The sequence below is a fragment of the Phalaenopsis equestris genome, unplaced genomic scaffold (genome assembly GCF_001263595.1).
Source record: "Phalaenopsis equestris unplaced genomic scaffold, ASM126359v1 Scaffold000840, whole genome shotgun sequence".
NCBI lineage: Eukaryota > Viridiplantae > Streptophyta > Magnoliopsida > Asparagales > Orchidaceae > Phalaenopsis > Phalaenopsis equestris.
The window spans coordinates 837,808-853,795 of NW_018165280.1; the positions used below are offsets into that span (position 1 = coordinate 837,808).

At 36.4% G+C, this 15,988-nt stretch overlaps 1 protein-coding gene across 1 annotated transcript in view; it reads right to left on the bottom strand.

Annotated features, from left to right (window-relative positions):
• Positions 1 to 9,778, bottom strand: part of LOC110031603 (ATP-sulfurylase 3, chloroplastic-like) — a 16,828-nt gene extending 7,050 nt beyond the window's left edge. The window contains exon 1 of the mRNA XM_020734879.1: positions 9,214 to 9,778. Within this exon, the coding sequence (XP_020590538.1) occupies positions 9,214 to 9,719 (506 nt within the window). The 5' untranslated portion in view covers positions 9,720 to 9,778. The remainder of the gene's footprint in view (positions 1 to 9,213) is intronic.
• Positions 9,779 to 15,988: the final 6,210 nt, after the last annotated feature.

A 15,988-nucleotide genomic window follows, 5' to 3' on the forward strand; every position in this document is an offset into this window, starting at 1 on the left:
AGAAGCCTTGCAAGGGTCAGCGGCATTGCCGACTGACATAACCGAGAAGGAGAAGATCGGCATACTGGAAAAGGCCCACAGTTTGATAATCCTGAGCTTGGGCGACAAAGTTTTGAGGGAGGTGTCGAGGGAGACAACGGCTCAAGCACTTTGGGCCAAACCGAGGTACTCTACCTGACAAAGTCTCTGGCTAATAGGCTCTTTCTGAAGCAGCGCCTATACTCCTTCAAAATGCATGAAGACAAATCCGTCTCAGAGCAGATTGACGAGTTCAACAAGATCATCGATGACCTCGAAAACATCGACGTCAAGATGGACGATGAGGACAAGGCACTACTGTTGCTAAACTCTATTCCCAAGAGCTACGAGCATTTCAAGGATGTGATGCTCTATGGAAGGACCCAGACTATTACTCTGGAGGAAGTTCAATCTCTAATTAGAGCTAAAAAACTTCAGAAGAAGCACGACATGAAAGAGGAAACCAGTGGAGATAGTCTGACAGTTAGAGGAAGATCGAGCAAGAAAGGCTTCAAAAATGATCAGAGCAGATCAAAGTTCAAAAGGAAGGGCAGAAGTCAGTCTTCTAAGAGATCTAACAAGTGTTACCACTGTCACAAGGAAGGTCACTTTAGAAGGAACTGTCCGAATAGAAGAAAAGTTTTCAGGAGAAGCCCAGAGATTCTGGAGAGTCAAGCGTAGCCTGAGATGGCTATGATTCAGCTGAAGCTCTGGCGATCACAGAATCTGAATCTAGCAGGGAGTGGATCCTTAACTCAGGGTGCTCCTTCCACATGAGTCCTCACAAATACTGGTTTGAGTCACTGCAGCTGGAGAAAGGTGGGTCTGTTCTACTTGGTGATAATAAAGTTTGCAGGGTAGTCGGCAGAGGGACAATTAGAATCAAGATGTTCGATGGAGCTGAAAGGATACTACAGCACGTCAGGTATGTCCCGGAACTCAAAAGAAATCTGATCTCTCTAGGTACGCTGGAGTCAAGTGGATACTCATTCAAGGCAGAGAATGATTGCATCAGAGTATCTAAAGGTTCTCTCATAGTCATGAAAGGAGTCAGAAAGAATGGACTATAGTCACTAGTTGGAAGAACCGTGATCGACAACTTCTCAAATGCAGTTCAATCAGAACCTGACAGGACCAGACTATGACACATGAGACTGGGGCATGTAAGTGAAATAGGCTTACAAGAACTGTCCAAGGAGACTCTGTTATGTGGAGATCGAGTCAACAAACTGGAATTCTGTGAACAATGCGTTTTGGGGAAGGCCACCAGGGTGAAGTTCTCTACCGGAACTCACTCATCAAAGAAACCCCTTGACTATGTTCACAGTGATCTATGGGGGCCAGCCAGAACTCAGACTCATGGAGGAAGGAGATACTTCATGTCCATCATAGATGACTATACCAGGAAGGTATGGGTTTTCATCCTTAAATCAAAAGATGAAGCTTTTCAGAGGTTCAGGGACTGGCTAACTGTCACAGAAAATAATATGGAAATCAAGCTGAAGCACTTGAAAGCTGAAGCACTTGAGAAGCACTTGAGAACTGACAATGACTTAGAGTACTGTTCAGAGCAGTTTGAGGAGCTGTGCAGGAGGAATGACATCACAAGGCACAAGACAGTCCGGAACACTTCTCAACAGAATGGCCTGGATGAGAGGAAGAATAGGACTCTCCTAGAGAGAGTAAGGTGCATGCTGTGCTGCTAAATGCAGGTCTACCCAAAAGTTTCTGGGGTGAAGCTGTGTCAACCGTCTGCTACCTTATCAACAGATGCCCATCAACTGCTATCGATATGAAGACATCTTCGGAGATGTGGTACGGGAAACCGGGTAACTATGATAATCTCAAAGTTTTTGGATGTACTGCATATACTCATGTTAGACAAGATAAGCTGGAAGCAAGGGCACTGAAGTGTATTTTCATTGGATACCCACCTGAACCAAGGGCTACAAACTCTGGTGCTTAGATCAACAAAAATGCATCATCAGTAGAGATGTGACATTCGATGAGTCCAAAATGACGAATCTGTATAGCCATGCTGCCAAAAACAATATCATCAAGCAGGATTCTTCAATTGAGGTGGAGCTGCAACAACAGCGAACTTTGACAGATCAAAGGACTGTTGTGAACGATCAGGATGAAGTGGCAAAGGAGCAGCAAGTGATTGAGCCAGAAAGAAGATCTGATGACTACAGCTTGGTAAGGGACGGACAAAGAAGAACTATCAGACCGCCAGAGAGATACGGCCATGTAGATATGATCTCATATGCTTTAAGTGTTTCCGAAGAGATAGAAGAAGAAGAACCGAGCAACTACAAGGAAGCCCTAAAGAGCAGGGAAAGACTAAGGTGAGAAGAGACAATGGATGAGGAAATGACTTCTCTGATGAAGAACAAAACCTGAGAACTTGTGGATCGGCCAAAGACCAAAGAACAAACGAGTGGTTGGTTGCAAGTGGATCTTTAAGAAGAAGAAAGGCACGCCAAGTATTGAGAGGATCAGGTACAAAGCCAAACTCGTTGCAAAGGGATTCACTCATGTAGAAGGAATCGACTTCAACGAAATCTTCTCGCCCGTCATGAAACATTGCTCCATTAGGATAGTCTTAGCACTAACGGCTCAATTCAATTTGGAATTAGAGCAGCTAGATGTTAAGACTGTGTTCCTGCATGGAGAGCTTGAAGAAACCGTCTACATGGATCAGCCAGATGGGTACTGCACATCTGAGACAAAGGACAAAGTTTGCTTGCTGAAGAAATCTTTGTATGGTCTGAAATAAAGCCCAAGACAATGGTACAAACGATTTGATGAGTTCATGCTAAAGATCAGATTTGTCAGATGCAGCTACGACAGTTGCGTGTACATGAAATGGCAAGACGGTGAAATAAGTACCTACTTGCTTCTTTATGTGGATGATATATTAGTAGCCAACAGAAGCAAGGAGGAAATCCAGAAGATCAAAGGTATGCTCAATTCTGAATTTGACATGAAGGACCTAGGACCTGCTACAAAGATCCTAGGGATGGAGATTACTATAGATAGAAAAAATGACATCTTATTCTTGTCTCAAAAGTCATATATTCAGAAGGCCTAGCAAGGTTCAACATGCATGAGGCTAAGCAGATTGCAACACCTATTAGCCAACACTTCAGATTGTCAAACTCTCAAGCACCAGAGACAGAAGATGAAAAAATGTACATGGAGGGTGTCCTTATGCCAGCGGGATTGGTAGCATCTTGTATGGGATGATCTGCAACAGACCAGATTTGGCCTACGCCGTCAGCATTGTAAGCAGGTTCATGGCAAACTCAGGACAGACTCATTGGGAAGTACTAAAATGGATCCTGAGGTATCTGAGAGGCACTACAGACCTTAGTCTACTCTTTAAAAGGCAAGAAGACAAAGAAGAAAATGTAGTTGGTTACGTGGACTTCGAATATGCAGGAAGCATTGACATCAGGAAGTCACTGACCGAATTCATTTTCATTGTCTTCGGTACCGCAGTCAGTTGGAAGTTTAAGCTCCAATCCGTTGTGGCCCTCTCAACAACAGAGGCCGAATACATCGCTGTGACTGAAGCAATCAAGGAAGTTATGTGGCTAAAGGGCATGGCTGAGGAGCTTGGGATACATCAGAAGGTGATAACTGTGTTTTGCGACAATCAAAACACCATTCACCTAACCAGAAATCAGCTATTTCATGATAGATCCAAGCATATAGATATAAAGCTTCATTTTGTGAGGGATGTTGTCGTCAAGGGTTCAATAGTAGTGGAGAAGATACCTACTGAAGAAAATCTTGATGATATGCTCACTAAGGTGCTACCGACAGCTAAGTTCAGACACTGTCTGGACTTAGTAAACTTCACCAAGGGCTTAGGGGTGGAGGGAATCTTTACTTCGAAGTTTCTCAATTGAGGGTCAAGGTGGAGAATTGTTATTTTGACCCTCAATTATTGAACTAAGGTAAAATGACACTTTTGTAATTTGGTACCGCTCACCTACCACATCTCACCTACCGCTAACCTACCTCCCACCTACCACTCTCTTGCTTCTATAAATAGAGAGGGTGTGAGGCTTAGGAGAGCAAGGGAAGAAATTTTAAGCTACCACAAAGGAGGAGAGAATAACTAGAAAGTTAGAGAGGAAGAGAGCATCTTGAGGCCTTGTATCAAGGTGTCGCTTGAGAGGGAGGCCATAGAAGGAAGATGAGGGCTCATCTCTATGTATAAGCTATGTATTCTTCATTTCTTTTGACTTAGTGAATTACCCTCCCGTGAATGTAGATCCAGTTGGATCGAACCACGTAAACAATCTGTGTTTGATTGTGTTCTTTGCGTTTCATATTTATGTCAGAAAGTACATATCTCACAACAAAGTAGTTAGCCACAAAAGCTGTAATTGGTAGCTATAGCGATTAAAGTTAACAACATTTTAATTATTTGATCTAGACTTATTTAAACTTAGATTGGATCACTTTTGATATCATAAAGTTTGTCTTGTCAAAATGCTAGGTTTGAATATAAACTTGTTGAAATCGGGACCTGGACAATCTAAGTTTGAATTTAGAACGTTTCTTGCTCAAATGCATTAATATTTATGTATGATGATACAAATTTGTTGAGGTCACATCAACACGAGCAAATAAAAAATATAGCCCTTTCATCTCAGAAACCAAATTGGCACAATCCAAAGCTCCGCCACAGTTAAAATTTAAATGGATCATAATCGTAGATGCTTTTGGTTCTTTTTAACTTGGAGTCGCTAGCTTGTTCAACTATTATTTTATGATTTCTTTTTCCAAATAGCCCTCTTTCTTGAATCTTCGATTGGGAGAAGAGAATAGATCGGAAAATAAGGAAATAAAACAAAAAAATTTAATTAAAAAGAGACATGGAGAGCTTATGCAAGGTAATCTTCATATGATAGATCAAGAGTGTACGTTCAAAGAAGATCAGATCAAAACAACTTAACACTATATTCACAAAGAAGTCTCCCACATAAGCAACCCATATAACCAAAAAACTAAAATTATAAATTTTGTTTTGAGGTTAAGAGCAACTCCCAAAACCCTTTGGTTAATTACATCTTAAAAAATACCCAAAAATACTCTTGATTAAAGGAATTTTGCTTACATTATTTGATAACTAGTAAAAGCTCGTGCCAACAGGAGCGGAACCAAGCCTTGTTTTAGAGCGCAAATTTCTTATAAAAATAACTTAATTAAAATAAAAAATGACCCAAACATAAAGGAAAAAGAAAAACTTATCCCGATGAACACGAAGAACGTCAAGATTTTACATTGCTAGATATCTAAAATGATGAAGCATAACTTAATCTTTTAATTATTTAAATTATATTCTACAGATATTTTTATTTATACATATATTTTATAATAATTTATTTTAAAATATATAAAAATATAAATTAATTTTTTATTAATATTATAAAGCACTAAATAAGGGTGACTTAAAAAAAAACTAATATTAGTTATAACTAAAGATTATATAAATTAAATTAAATTACAAATATTCTACCCAATTCTTTTGTGTTTACGTATCTAATACTTAAATTTCAATCTTAAGATCTGCATTTTATCTATGCAAGAAAATGTGTATTTCAATTTCAAAAATTAAAATAATGTTATGATTAACTTGGGTGGTATAGATATAAAAAAAACTAGAGTTTAGGTGTTAAATATATAAATACATAGAAATTGGGTAGTATGTGTGCAAATGTCAGAAAACCTGTCCCACATTGGGAAATTTTAAATTGGTGTTGCTCCGTAAATTGAAAGAGATGGATAAATAAAAAAATGTCTGTTTTATGGGTGATAAAATTTTATGTGTGTGGAAGCTTTCAATTTAAAGTTATTATTTGATTTTAATTATATTTTTAAAAGTAAATTAAGATATATTTTATTTTTTTCTTAAATGAGGGTTAGATGTTACAGGCGGCTAGCAGAGGGGGGCAAATGATACTCTTGAGGGGAGGAAAAAATTTCTCACAAATATAAATAGAAATTATCAAAGTTAGGGGTGGCAATTGCCCCCCTCAATTACACCTAATTTCGCCCATGCATGTAAAGTCATAAGAGAAGAGAGTGAGTCACTCACAATCACATATGGGTGGCGATTAATCAGCAAATGAGGTCTATGAAATAATCAGATCATGTCAATAGGGTCCATACTATGCTTCAAGATCTAATTGAGCCATAAAGGCAAAGGGTGACTTATCGTATCTGAAACGAGCGGTCGCTTGTCGACATTTAGGACCTACGAGAAGACATCAACGAGGTACTAAAAAAATAGAAAGGGCTCAACGAGGGTATAGCAAGAAAAATCGGTTAGATGTTAGGAATTATTATGAAAATAATTTATTACCGTAAGAAATTATGAATAATAAATTATTTTCTAAGATTAAGTTAATATTTTATTTCCTATTTTATATTTATTTCCTTGGATTATTAATTATTTGTTTTTCTATTTTATGTTATTTCCTATATTTCCTAATAATTAATATGAATTGATTATTGAAGATATTGAGTGATATATCTTTCATTTCATATCATCTCTTTTTTATTATTTTTCCTATTATAAGATTATTGTAAGGGTTATTTATACCATCTTTCATATCAATGAAATAATCAAGTACTCCACTTTATTCCGCATTAGTCTGAATTTCAACATGATATCAGAGCAAGGTTTCATACCCCAGCCACCGGTCTTCCTTTGAGAATTGTCGGACTCCCTTTGTGTCATCCTTTGTGCGGGAAGAGAATGACACTCATCTTGGTATTCGAAACAACAATTTTTTCTCCTTCTCTCCCTGCAAGCTTTGTCTGTTGGCCGGCCCTTCCTGAACCGGAAGTCACGCGACCCACCTGTCTTGTTCTGCTCCTCCTCTGCTCCCTCTTCCCAATGCTGGCTTCTTCCACCGGCGCTGCCCGTCGCCGGCCTCTCTTCTTCCTCATCCCCTGGCGGCACGATGGTCGCGTCCCCATTACGCTTAATTCCCACTAACTTGCAGCTCAACGTGCAAAACTGGAAGGGATCGAGCAGGGATTCAGCGTAGATCTCGCACATGTGAGGGGATGCACCCTTACCACTAGGACATGGTTGGTGCTGCTCGTTGAGGAAGAGCGCTCTGGCGCTGTTGATCACATACGTCTGAACTCCCCCAATCTCTAGAACATTCTAGATCTCCGCCACACGAACCACAATGAGGTAAGACAACTGTCGTATCTAAATCTCGCGATGCCCGGCATGTCGCTTCGAGCGAAAATAGAGGCAGAATGCACCAGAGTTGGCGTCCCTGCACTTGAGACAGAACATGTTGCGTTCGTCGCGCGCGACGTCCTCATAAGTCGAACAAATCGAGAAGAAGGGGGTCATGAGCAGGGGCTCCAGCTAGGGTTGCACCAGCAATGCCGCCACCCGCCTCATCATCATCTCATCGGAGATATCACTGCCATCAATCTGATAATGCCGGCAAAATCTATCACCGACCCTTTCTCTGCAGTATTTTTTCTTCCTGCCCAAGTGTTAGGAGGAGCTATGTTTCCAGCCGCACTTTCTCCTGTTGTTTTCTCTGTTAGTAGAATTTGTTGGGTGTGATTTACTCTGTCTCTCTTGTGAAATTCCCAATTGGAGAGCCATCACCGATTGCTATCGATGTTCGGAGAGCCGGACTTTCTCTCTCCAGTGGCATCCTAACCGAAGAGTAGAAGTTCATCATTGGTGAGGCGAGATTGGATTTATCATTGAATGGAATCCCGACAGCAAACCTACATTCTCTTCTTCGTCGGTTTCATCCCTGCTGCCAAAACCTCCATCTATCTTCACTCTAGGCCGAAACACATGACAAACAAAACTCAAAATTCAACCAAGTCTGAACTTTAAGTCTTTCTATAGGCACTGCAGAAACTGCAGTCAAAAGACAATCACATTTGTCTACTTGCGTGCAAACTCCTCTGCATCTCTCTAAATCGAAACACATGGCAACAAAACTCAAAGTTCAGCCAAGTCTGAATTTTAAGTCTTCCTATAGGTCAAACTCCCCTACATCATTACTTGTAGGAGCTTTTAGTCTACCTACAGACACTGCATGAACTGCAGTCAAAGACAATCAAAGTTGTATACTTCCCTGAAAATTCCCTGCATCAGTACTAGTAGGAGTTTTCCGTCTATCTACAGACACTGCAGGAACTGCAATCACTAATGTCTACTTACCTGCAAACTCCCCTACAGCATTTTCTGCAGGAACCTTCCGCCTACCTGCAGACACTGCATTATCTGCAGCCAAAGTCAACCGCAGTACAGGATAAAGACTTCAACTTCTACTTCACAGAATTTTCGTCACCATTATTTGATGTTTTCAAATTCAAGTTAAACGTGGTTTTCAAACATGTTTCAACTTGAGGGGGAGTGTTAGGAATTACAATAGGAAATAATTTATTCCTGTAAAAAGTTATGAATAATAAATTATTTTCTTAGATTAAGAAAATATTTTCTTTCCTATTTTATATTTATTTGCTTGGATTATGAATTATTTTTTTTTTTATATTATACTATTTCATATATATCCTAATAATTAATATGAATTGATTATTGGAGATATTGAGCGATGTATCTTTTCTTTCATATCATTTTTTTTATTATTTTTTCCATTATAAGATTCTTGTAAGAGTTATTTATACCCCATTTTCATATCAATGAAATAATAAAGTACTTCACTTTATTCCGCATTATTCTGAATTTCAACAGATAGAGAGTCAATGGATCTATCATCCGAAGCTATTAGAACCTTAAGTTTATCTGGTCATGAAGATAGTCGACCCAACCATACCAGAGATATCTTATTAGCAATCCATGTATTGCATCATCAAGTAGACCTCAGTAGCGTTAAAGTCAGTCTCAGATTGTCAATTTCTCATTGTACGATTCTCTTTCTAAATAACTCTCTTTCTTGGATCGTGGAAACTATTCGTAGAAGAGCAAGGACAGGAAAAAGAGAACATTTGGAAATTTTGACAGCAGAGTTTTCAAATTGGACAGCATTACAGAATTTCGTTCCCATCCAAATTTGACGCAAAAAAAAAAACAAAAAATTAAAAGCATGGCATCCAACTTGCTCACGGAATCAATTCTTAACTTGAAGGAAATAACCAAAAGATCAAGAAATTTGCATTCCTTACTCTCTAAGTATAGCGACGGACTTGTCATTCCCATCGACGAGCACGACTCTGTCTCGCCCCTCAATCGCCCTCTTCTGCCCATCATCAAGAGCAAGCACAATCGGCACCGACATATTGACGAAAGATCCGTCCGGCATCCGGAGGCAATTGAAATGAAGTGTTTGGAGGAACTCGGCTTCCCTCATGAAGCCGCGGAGCGGGCTCGCCCAACCCTCGCTCAAAACATGAACCCACTCCAGGTCGATCCGCGATAGCTTGATCCGAGGAAGGCCGTACGCCGGCGCCGCCTCTCGGACTCGAGCCTCTCTCTGCGGCCCCGCCGGAGTAACCAGCTGTACCAGTTTCCCGCCGTCCGGATCGATGAGCTCGCACCGAACCCTAGCGCGGCCGGCAAGGTGCCGTCGAAGGTGGATTTCATCTGAAGCGGAGATATCCGGAGCTCGAGATTGGGGTAATTGGGGTTTAGGGCTAGGTAATTTAGCGAGGAGCGCCGCCATGTAAGCCATCGCCCGGCGGCAGGCGAGTGGGAAAACCAACTACCTTAAAATAACAGGTATTGGAATATAGTATCATGGGCGAATGAATATTTAAATTTATGTTAAAACGAATATTTTATATATTTACAATTGATTGATATGTTTATTTTAATTTAAATTTTGGATTTATATTTAATTTAAATTTATTTAAGATGTTATTTTTAAATTTTGGATGATTAAAATATTATATTTAATATTTAAGTGATTAATATGTAATAAAAATTTATATTATTTTTATGATAAAATAATTCGAAAACAAAACTTCGATAACAGTTATATAAATATATATGAGGATGGAGACGCCGCGTACTCTGATCAGTTGGTGCGACATTATATATATATACATATATATATATATTTATTGATGTTAACTATAAAATAAATAAGTAATATAAAATATTGAGAATGGAATCTCATAAAATTATTATTTTCTAGTGTTATGTCTTCTCATCATTCTCATCACCTCTGTTGCAACCAATCATTCGCCGCACACCATTATTAGTCCCCATCATTCACATTTGTTTTTCGTTGTCTCCTTCGTTTGACTTTTTTTTGAAAAAAATAAAAATAAAATTAGTCAATCACTCACCATTGATCATAGGCACCGACTACTCTCATCTTAGCTAGTGTTTTAGTGTAATTAATGTTACCATGCGGAGGCTTTTTGTGTTATGCATTTGATCACTTAGAATCTTCAATTTCGTCAATCAAGCTTAACAATGAGTTTAACGAGCGAGTGTTTTGTCCCAGTGGTAAAAATTATTTATTGTACCTTGCGCCGCAACGTCATATCAGTAGCCCCTTATCATTGTGTCATCAACGCCCTAGTGTTTGAAAGGAAAAAAAAGGGCATTGCAGTGCCCGATTTAAATTTAACAACTTGAGAGTCCAACACTGTGGTGCTTGGATGCGAAACCGAAGTGTAGTTGAAGTGCTGCAACACCGCTATCTCGCTGTCCAGACGGAGGCAATCGAATTTGAATCGTTCTTCGATCAAAGTTTGGTTTTGCCTACCGTAATGTATGTGATATCAATTTCTATTGTGCAAAAAAAGAGAAGGTATGTCCTGAAGTATTCCAATGTTCGGATAAGCTTTGATTATGTTGAAATTTTTATGAATCTCTCCATATTCTTCATGGTGGATTTCTTTGTATGGCGTGACTTTATGATTTCTTTTGCTCTGAATTTTTTTCTCGTTGAACCATGTGTTCTTTGTGTTTCTCGTGATTTTCTTGTCTTGCGCTCTTACATTCAAAATTTTACTTCCAATTTTCTGAATATATTTTTGTACATTATTCATCATCTCACCCAACAATTAAAATGAATTAAATTATTTTAAATGTAATATATTTGCTGTATATTGAATTGAGATTTGTAATAGTTGTTTTGCAATAAATGCAATGAAACTCAAAATATATTTGATAATATTATGAACCAACATTTATCAAAATATAATTTTTATTAAATAATGTGCGAAAGTTCGCAATAATATGAAAATGCTAGAGTGTAAATTGAATAATTTGTAAGTACTAGGGTGCTTTTATATACAATAAAAGAGAATAATATATACAATTTAATGAATAAAAAATATGTATTGAAACAATGAATACTATAGATTTATATTATAAGTATCAGACAAATATTCTAATACTTAAATTGCAATCAATAACATCAATGTTTCAAACGTATATAACTAGGACTCATAAATGAGATGCATAAAAAGTCAATTATGATAGAGATTATATATATATATATATATATTAAAAAAGAAATTGATATTTGGTACTCAAATATCGATTTCTCATGCGCATCAAAGCCTCATGACGAGAGCCTGGGCAATGTGCCTAACTATTCTAGAATCTCGTGCCACGGGGGATTGAACCCGTGACCTGAGGGGACTTACAGTGAACCGCGCCAACCAACAGGCCACGGCTTACGTGTAAATGTATATATATATATATATATATATATATATATATATATATAATGATATTTTTGTTGTGATGTAAAACTATCTAAGTGGTATTCACGTAAATAACAAATTATTGGTGCTGGAAACTTAAATAATATGTAAGTACTAGGGTGCTTTTATATACAATAAAAGAGAATAATATATACAATTTAATGAAAAAAAAATATGTATTAAAACAATGAATACTTTAGATTTATATTATAAGTATCAGACAAATATTCTAATACTTAAATTGCAATCAATAACATCAATGTTTCAAACCTATATAACTAGGACTCATAAAAAGTCGATTTTGATAGAGATATTATATATATATATTAAAAAGGAAATAGATATTTGACAAATGCTCAAATATCGATTTCTCATGCGCATCAAGGTCTCATAATGAGAGCCTGGGCAATGTGCCTAACTATTCTAGAATCTCATGCCACGGGGGATTGAACCCGTGACCTGAGGGGACCTACAGTGAACCGCGCCAACCAACCAACAGACCATTGCTTGCGGCGGGTGCGGGCGCACACTCACACACATATATATATATTAAAAAACCATACGATAAAAAGTGTTGGATTGGATTATTCTGACATTTAACACTTTAGCGTTATAGATCTATGACCGAAATATGTAATTAACTTTTAAGAAATTAACAGTAATGATATTTTTGTTGTGATGTAAACGATCGGAGTGGTATTCACTTAAATAACAAATTATTGGTGTTGGAAACTTAAATATATAAGAATTTTGTGGCGTGTAAATGCCATTAAAAGTTACATGTTTTCAATTTCCAACAATATATATGATCTGCGTTTTTTTTTTTTTTTTTTTTTTTTCATGGAAGTTTACTTTTCTCCCTACTTGGAAGTTGGAAAAGAGTGGATTTTAAAATAAGGCACTCTACCCTAGCTCCATCTATCACTGTGTAGTGACATTCGGGCCATGTTAGTTGAACGAGTGAATATTATCAAACAATGATGGTCACATAACAATACTAGATCAACAGAGGCCGGAAAATGATAATCTGGTCACGATAATTGGAAGGTGTTCAGCGTGGGCCGTCAAAGTTTCGTCAAAGTTGGATGTTAAGCAGACTACTTAAAGTCCATCATATTGCTAATGTTAATTCCATTGATGATAAATTGATATTTTATTACTTATCTATCTTAATGATCTTAAAGGAGTAATCTCAAACTCATTAAATTCCTCACATTGAGATGCTCAAATTGACTATTAGCATGTAAAATCATGTGGTCCTTTGATATTCCAATTAATGTCACAAAATTTAAAATCATACTTCAAGCATTTAATTTTTGCTCTTCTAGTCTCATATTAGATCACCTTGAATACATTTGAATATTTAACTCAATTATAAATTTATCAAAATAGAAATTTACATAATCTATCTCATTCAAAATGCAATGGAATTGAAGCTCATTTAAGAGATGTTGTTTGGTGTCATGTGTGCGTAAATGCCTATGTATGTACCTAGCTATAGCAATTGATGGGCCACAAAAGCATGTCACAAAAGTAAAAGGGAGAAAGGGAGCTCTTATAGATTGAAAAAGAAAAGTTTTCAGAAGAGGAATCATAAATATGGAGATTTTTGAAATAAGGAAGTTGTTTTGCTTTTCTCTATAAGAAGAGAGAGGAAGACCCTTCACCTTCAAGTCAACATGCAGATAATGAAGTGTTTAGAACACATTTGTGTACCTGTTTTATCTAATTGAAGAACCGAGAGAGTTGGAGGAAAATTAAGATTTCATTAGGAAATATTCAGTTTTTATTATTATTTTTGTTCGGCTTTTATAATTTCTTTTTTACTTTAAAAATAAATTAAATTATTTTTGAAAGGCAGCTAAGATAACTCTTAATTATTTTTGTTGTTTTCTTAGGTGAATAATCTTCAGACTTCAAGTTATTAAATATATTTTTATTTCATATTATAAATAAGAAAGCTCATAACAATGATGTTGTACGTGGAAAACATGTCAGCACTGGCCCTGACGAGATTTAATGGTCTGGAAAGGAGAAAGTATAACAAAGAAGGGTACGCTGTTAGAAGATCAAGATGTCCACTTATCTAACTGGGTATAACAGTCCGAACCAAAGTGAAGGTCAAAGCTGGCCGGATGTAGCCATACGAGTCAAAGCCACAAGACTAAGAATGTCCAAATGGCCCGAGCCCAAACCCATCAGATTAAGGGTGCGTTTGTTTCTGTTGTGGATGTAGAAAAACGCAGTTTAGAAGCTGTTGTTTAAAATTTATTGTTCATAAACTGGTATTTCATAAGTAGCTGGTCTGTTTAAAAAGCACTGTTTTAAAAGTATTGCATGTTGAGTAATAACTGTAATGCCCCTCAGTATATAAACACAATTATGTTTGAAAAACATAGTTCCGCTTGAATAATATAGCTCTGAAAATGTTGCCTGTGGAATTAATCAAAAGTCAATTTATCAAGTTATTATCGTTGTTAAGTCCATAACAAAATTCAAGTAGAAATACAAACAAAAATTAATGTTCTCAACATAATCATACAAACATACATTCAATATAAGTTGCACCTCAACCAAAAAGACAACTTTGCTTATAGAAAAAAAAACCTAAAGTCGCAATTTAGTTTGTCCTCTAAAATACACAAATATCATCAAAATGGATATATCGTCAACAGCAATAAAAGCAATGCTATGATAACAAAATCAAACAAAAGCAAGACTTTCACAATAAATTTCAAGTCATTCAGATCATTCTTCACCGTATCATCAAATGCATTTATCTTCTCATCACCTCGCTCCTATATTGCATCTCTCTTTTCATAAACCCACCGAAAAATTTTGGAGTCTATATTCATTAATTTTTTTGGACATCTATAAAACTTTCTACCTACATTGTCACCATTATGTCGTGAATGCAATGCACAACATGTTGCAATCACAAATGACTAGTCGATGTTTGCTCCCCTTAGAGTTTGCCGAATTGTTTGAGCTCTTTTGTCATAAACTAATTATGTAATTATACATAACATGAATTGAAGGAATATGAGCTGAAAAAATCTTGGAAAGGAATAACTATATGGTCAATTTACTCGCAAACTAAACAAAAATCTTATACGAATCATTTAACAACTTTTACACTTATTTTTATGATTTTCATATTATGGATCAATTAAAAAGATTATCTTTCATGTATATTATTCTCCCATCATAAGACCATACTCGAACGAATCCTCTGCTTGGACTATATAATTTATCTCACATCCACTATTGCTTCCATTCTTCTCATTTAAGATAAATACTAAGAATTATATATATATATAATGCACCGGGTATAGGTGAGTTGGTGGCAGCTCTGCATAAGTCCCCTCTCGATCACGAGAGATTCAAATTTGCACAAGGGATTTGTTGAAGGGTCCGTCCTTTGGCCAATCCATATATATTATTAAAGAAGAGAGTAAGAAAATAAATGAATAAATAAAGGCAGGAGTTGAAGAAATCCAATGCGGGCATTAAGAACTTAAAATACATAATTAAAAGGTGCGTCCACTAATCCGCATGGGCAAAATGACTTTCTTTGATTGAAGAGAAAAGAGAAGCTTTGCTGACGATGTCATAATATTATAGAAAAAATTACATACCTAGCATATAATTCTTTTGAATTTATATGCCTCGAATTTAAATTTTCATATTAACATACATAACATTTTGGCGCATTAAATTTATGCATGAAAATATAAATTTCATTTTTTTAAATGATGATCGTGCTATAATTTATGGGTTTTTGTGTAATAATCATCTAAAACTTTATATATAATAATATGACCACCCAAATTTAAAATCATCCACAAATTTAAATATAACATATTGAATATTTGTTGGTTCAAAAGGAACTAAGATTTTGGGTGGTTGAAATATAAAATTGTAAATTTAGGTGGCCAAAATATAATATTTAAAGTTTAGGAGATATTAAATATTTGATTGCTATGTGTGCAAATTTAGGTGTGAGAAATGTAAATACATAAGATTTGTGTGCTATATATATATATAATGTTTTGATGGACATGTCCTTTTTGGGTTTTCACTTTTTCTTGGTTTACTAAGTCTCTTGTTTTTATGGCTTACAATCATTTCTTTATTTTGGCGTGGCGTTTTAATTCGGAAAGATGAACCTTGCTTTTAGTTGGGATTTTGTTTCCCTTACTCTTTTTGTACCTTATTTTTATATTAACACGTAGAGAGTCACGATTTGCTCTTTCTATTAATATATATATATATA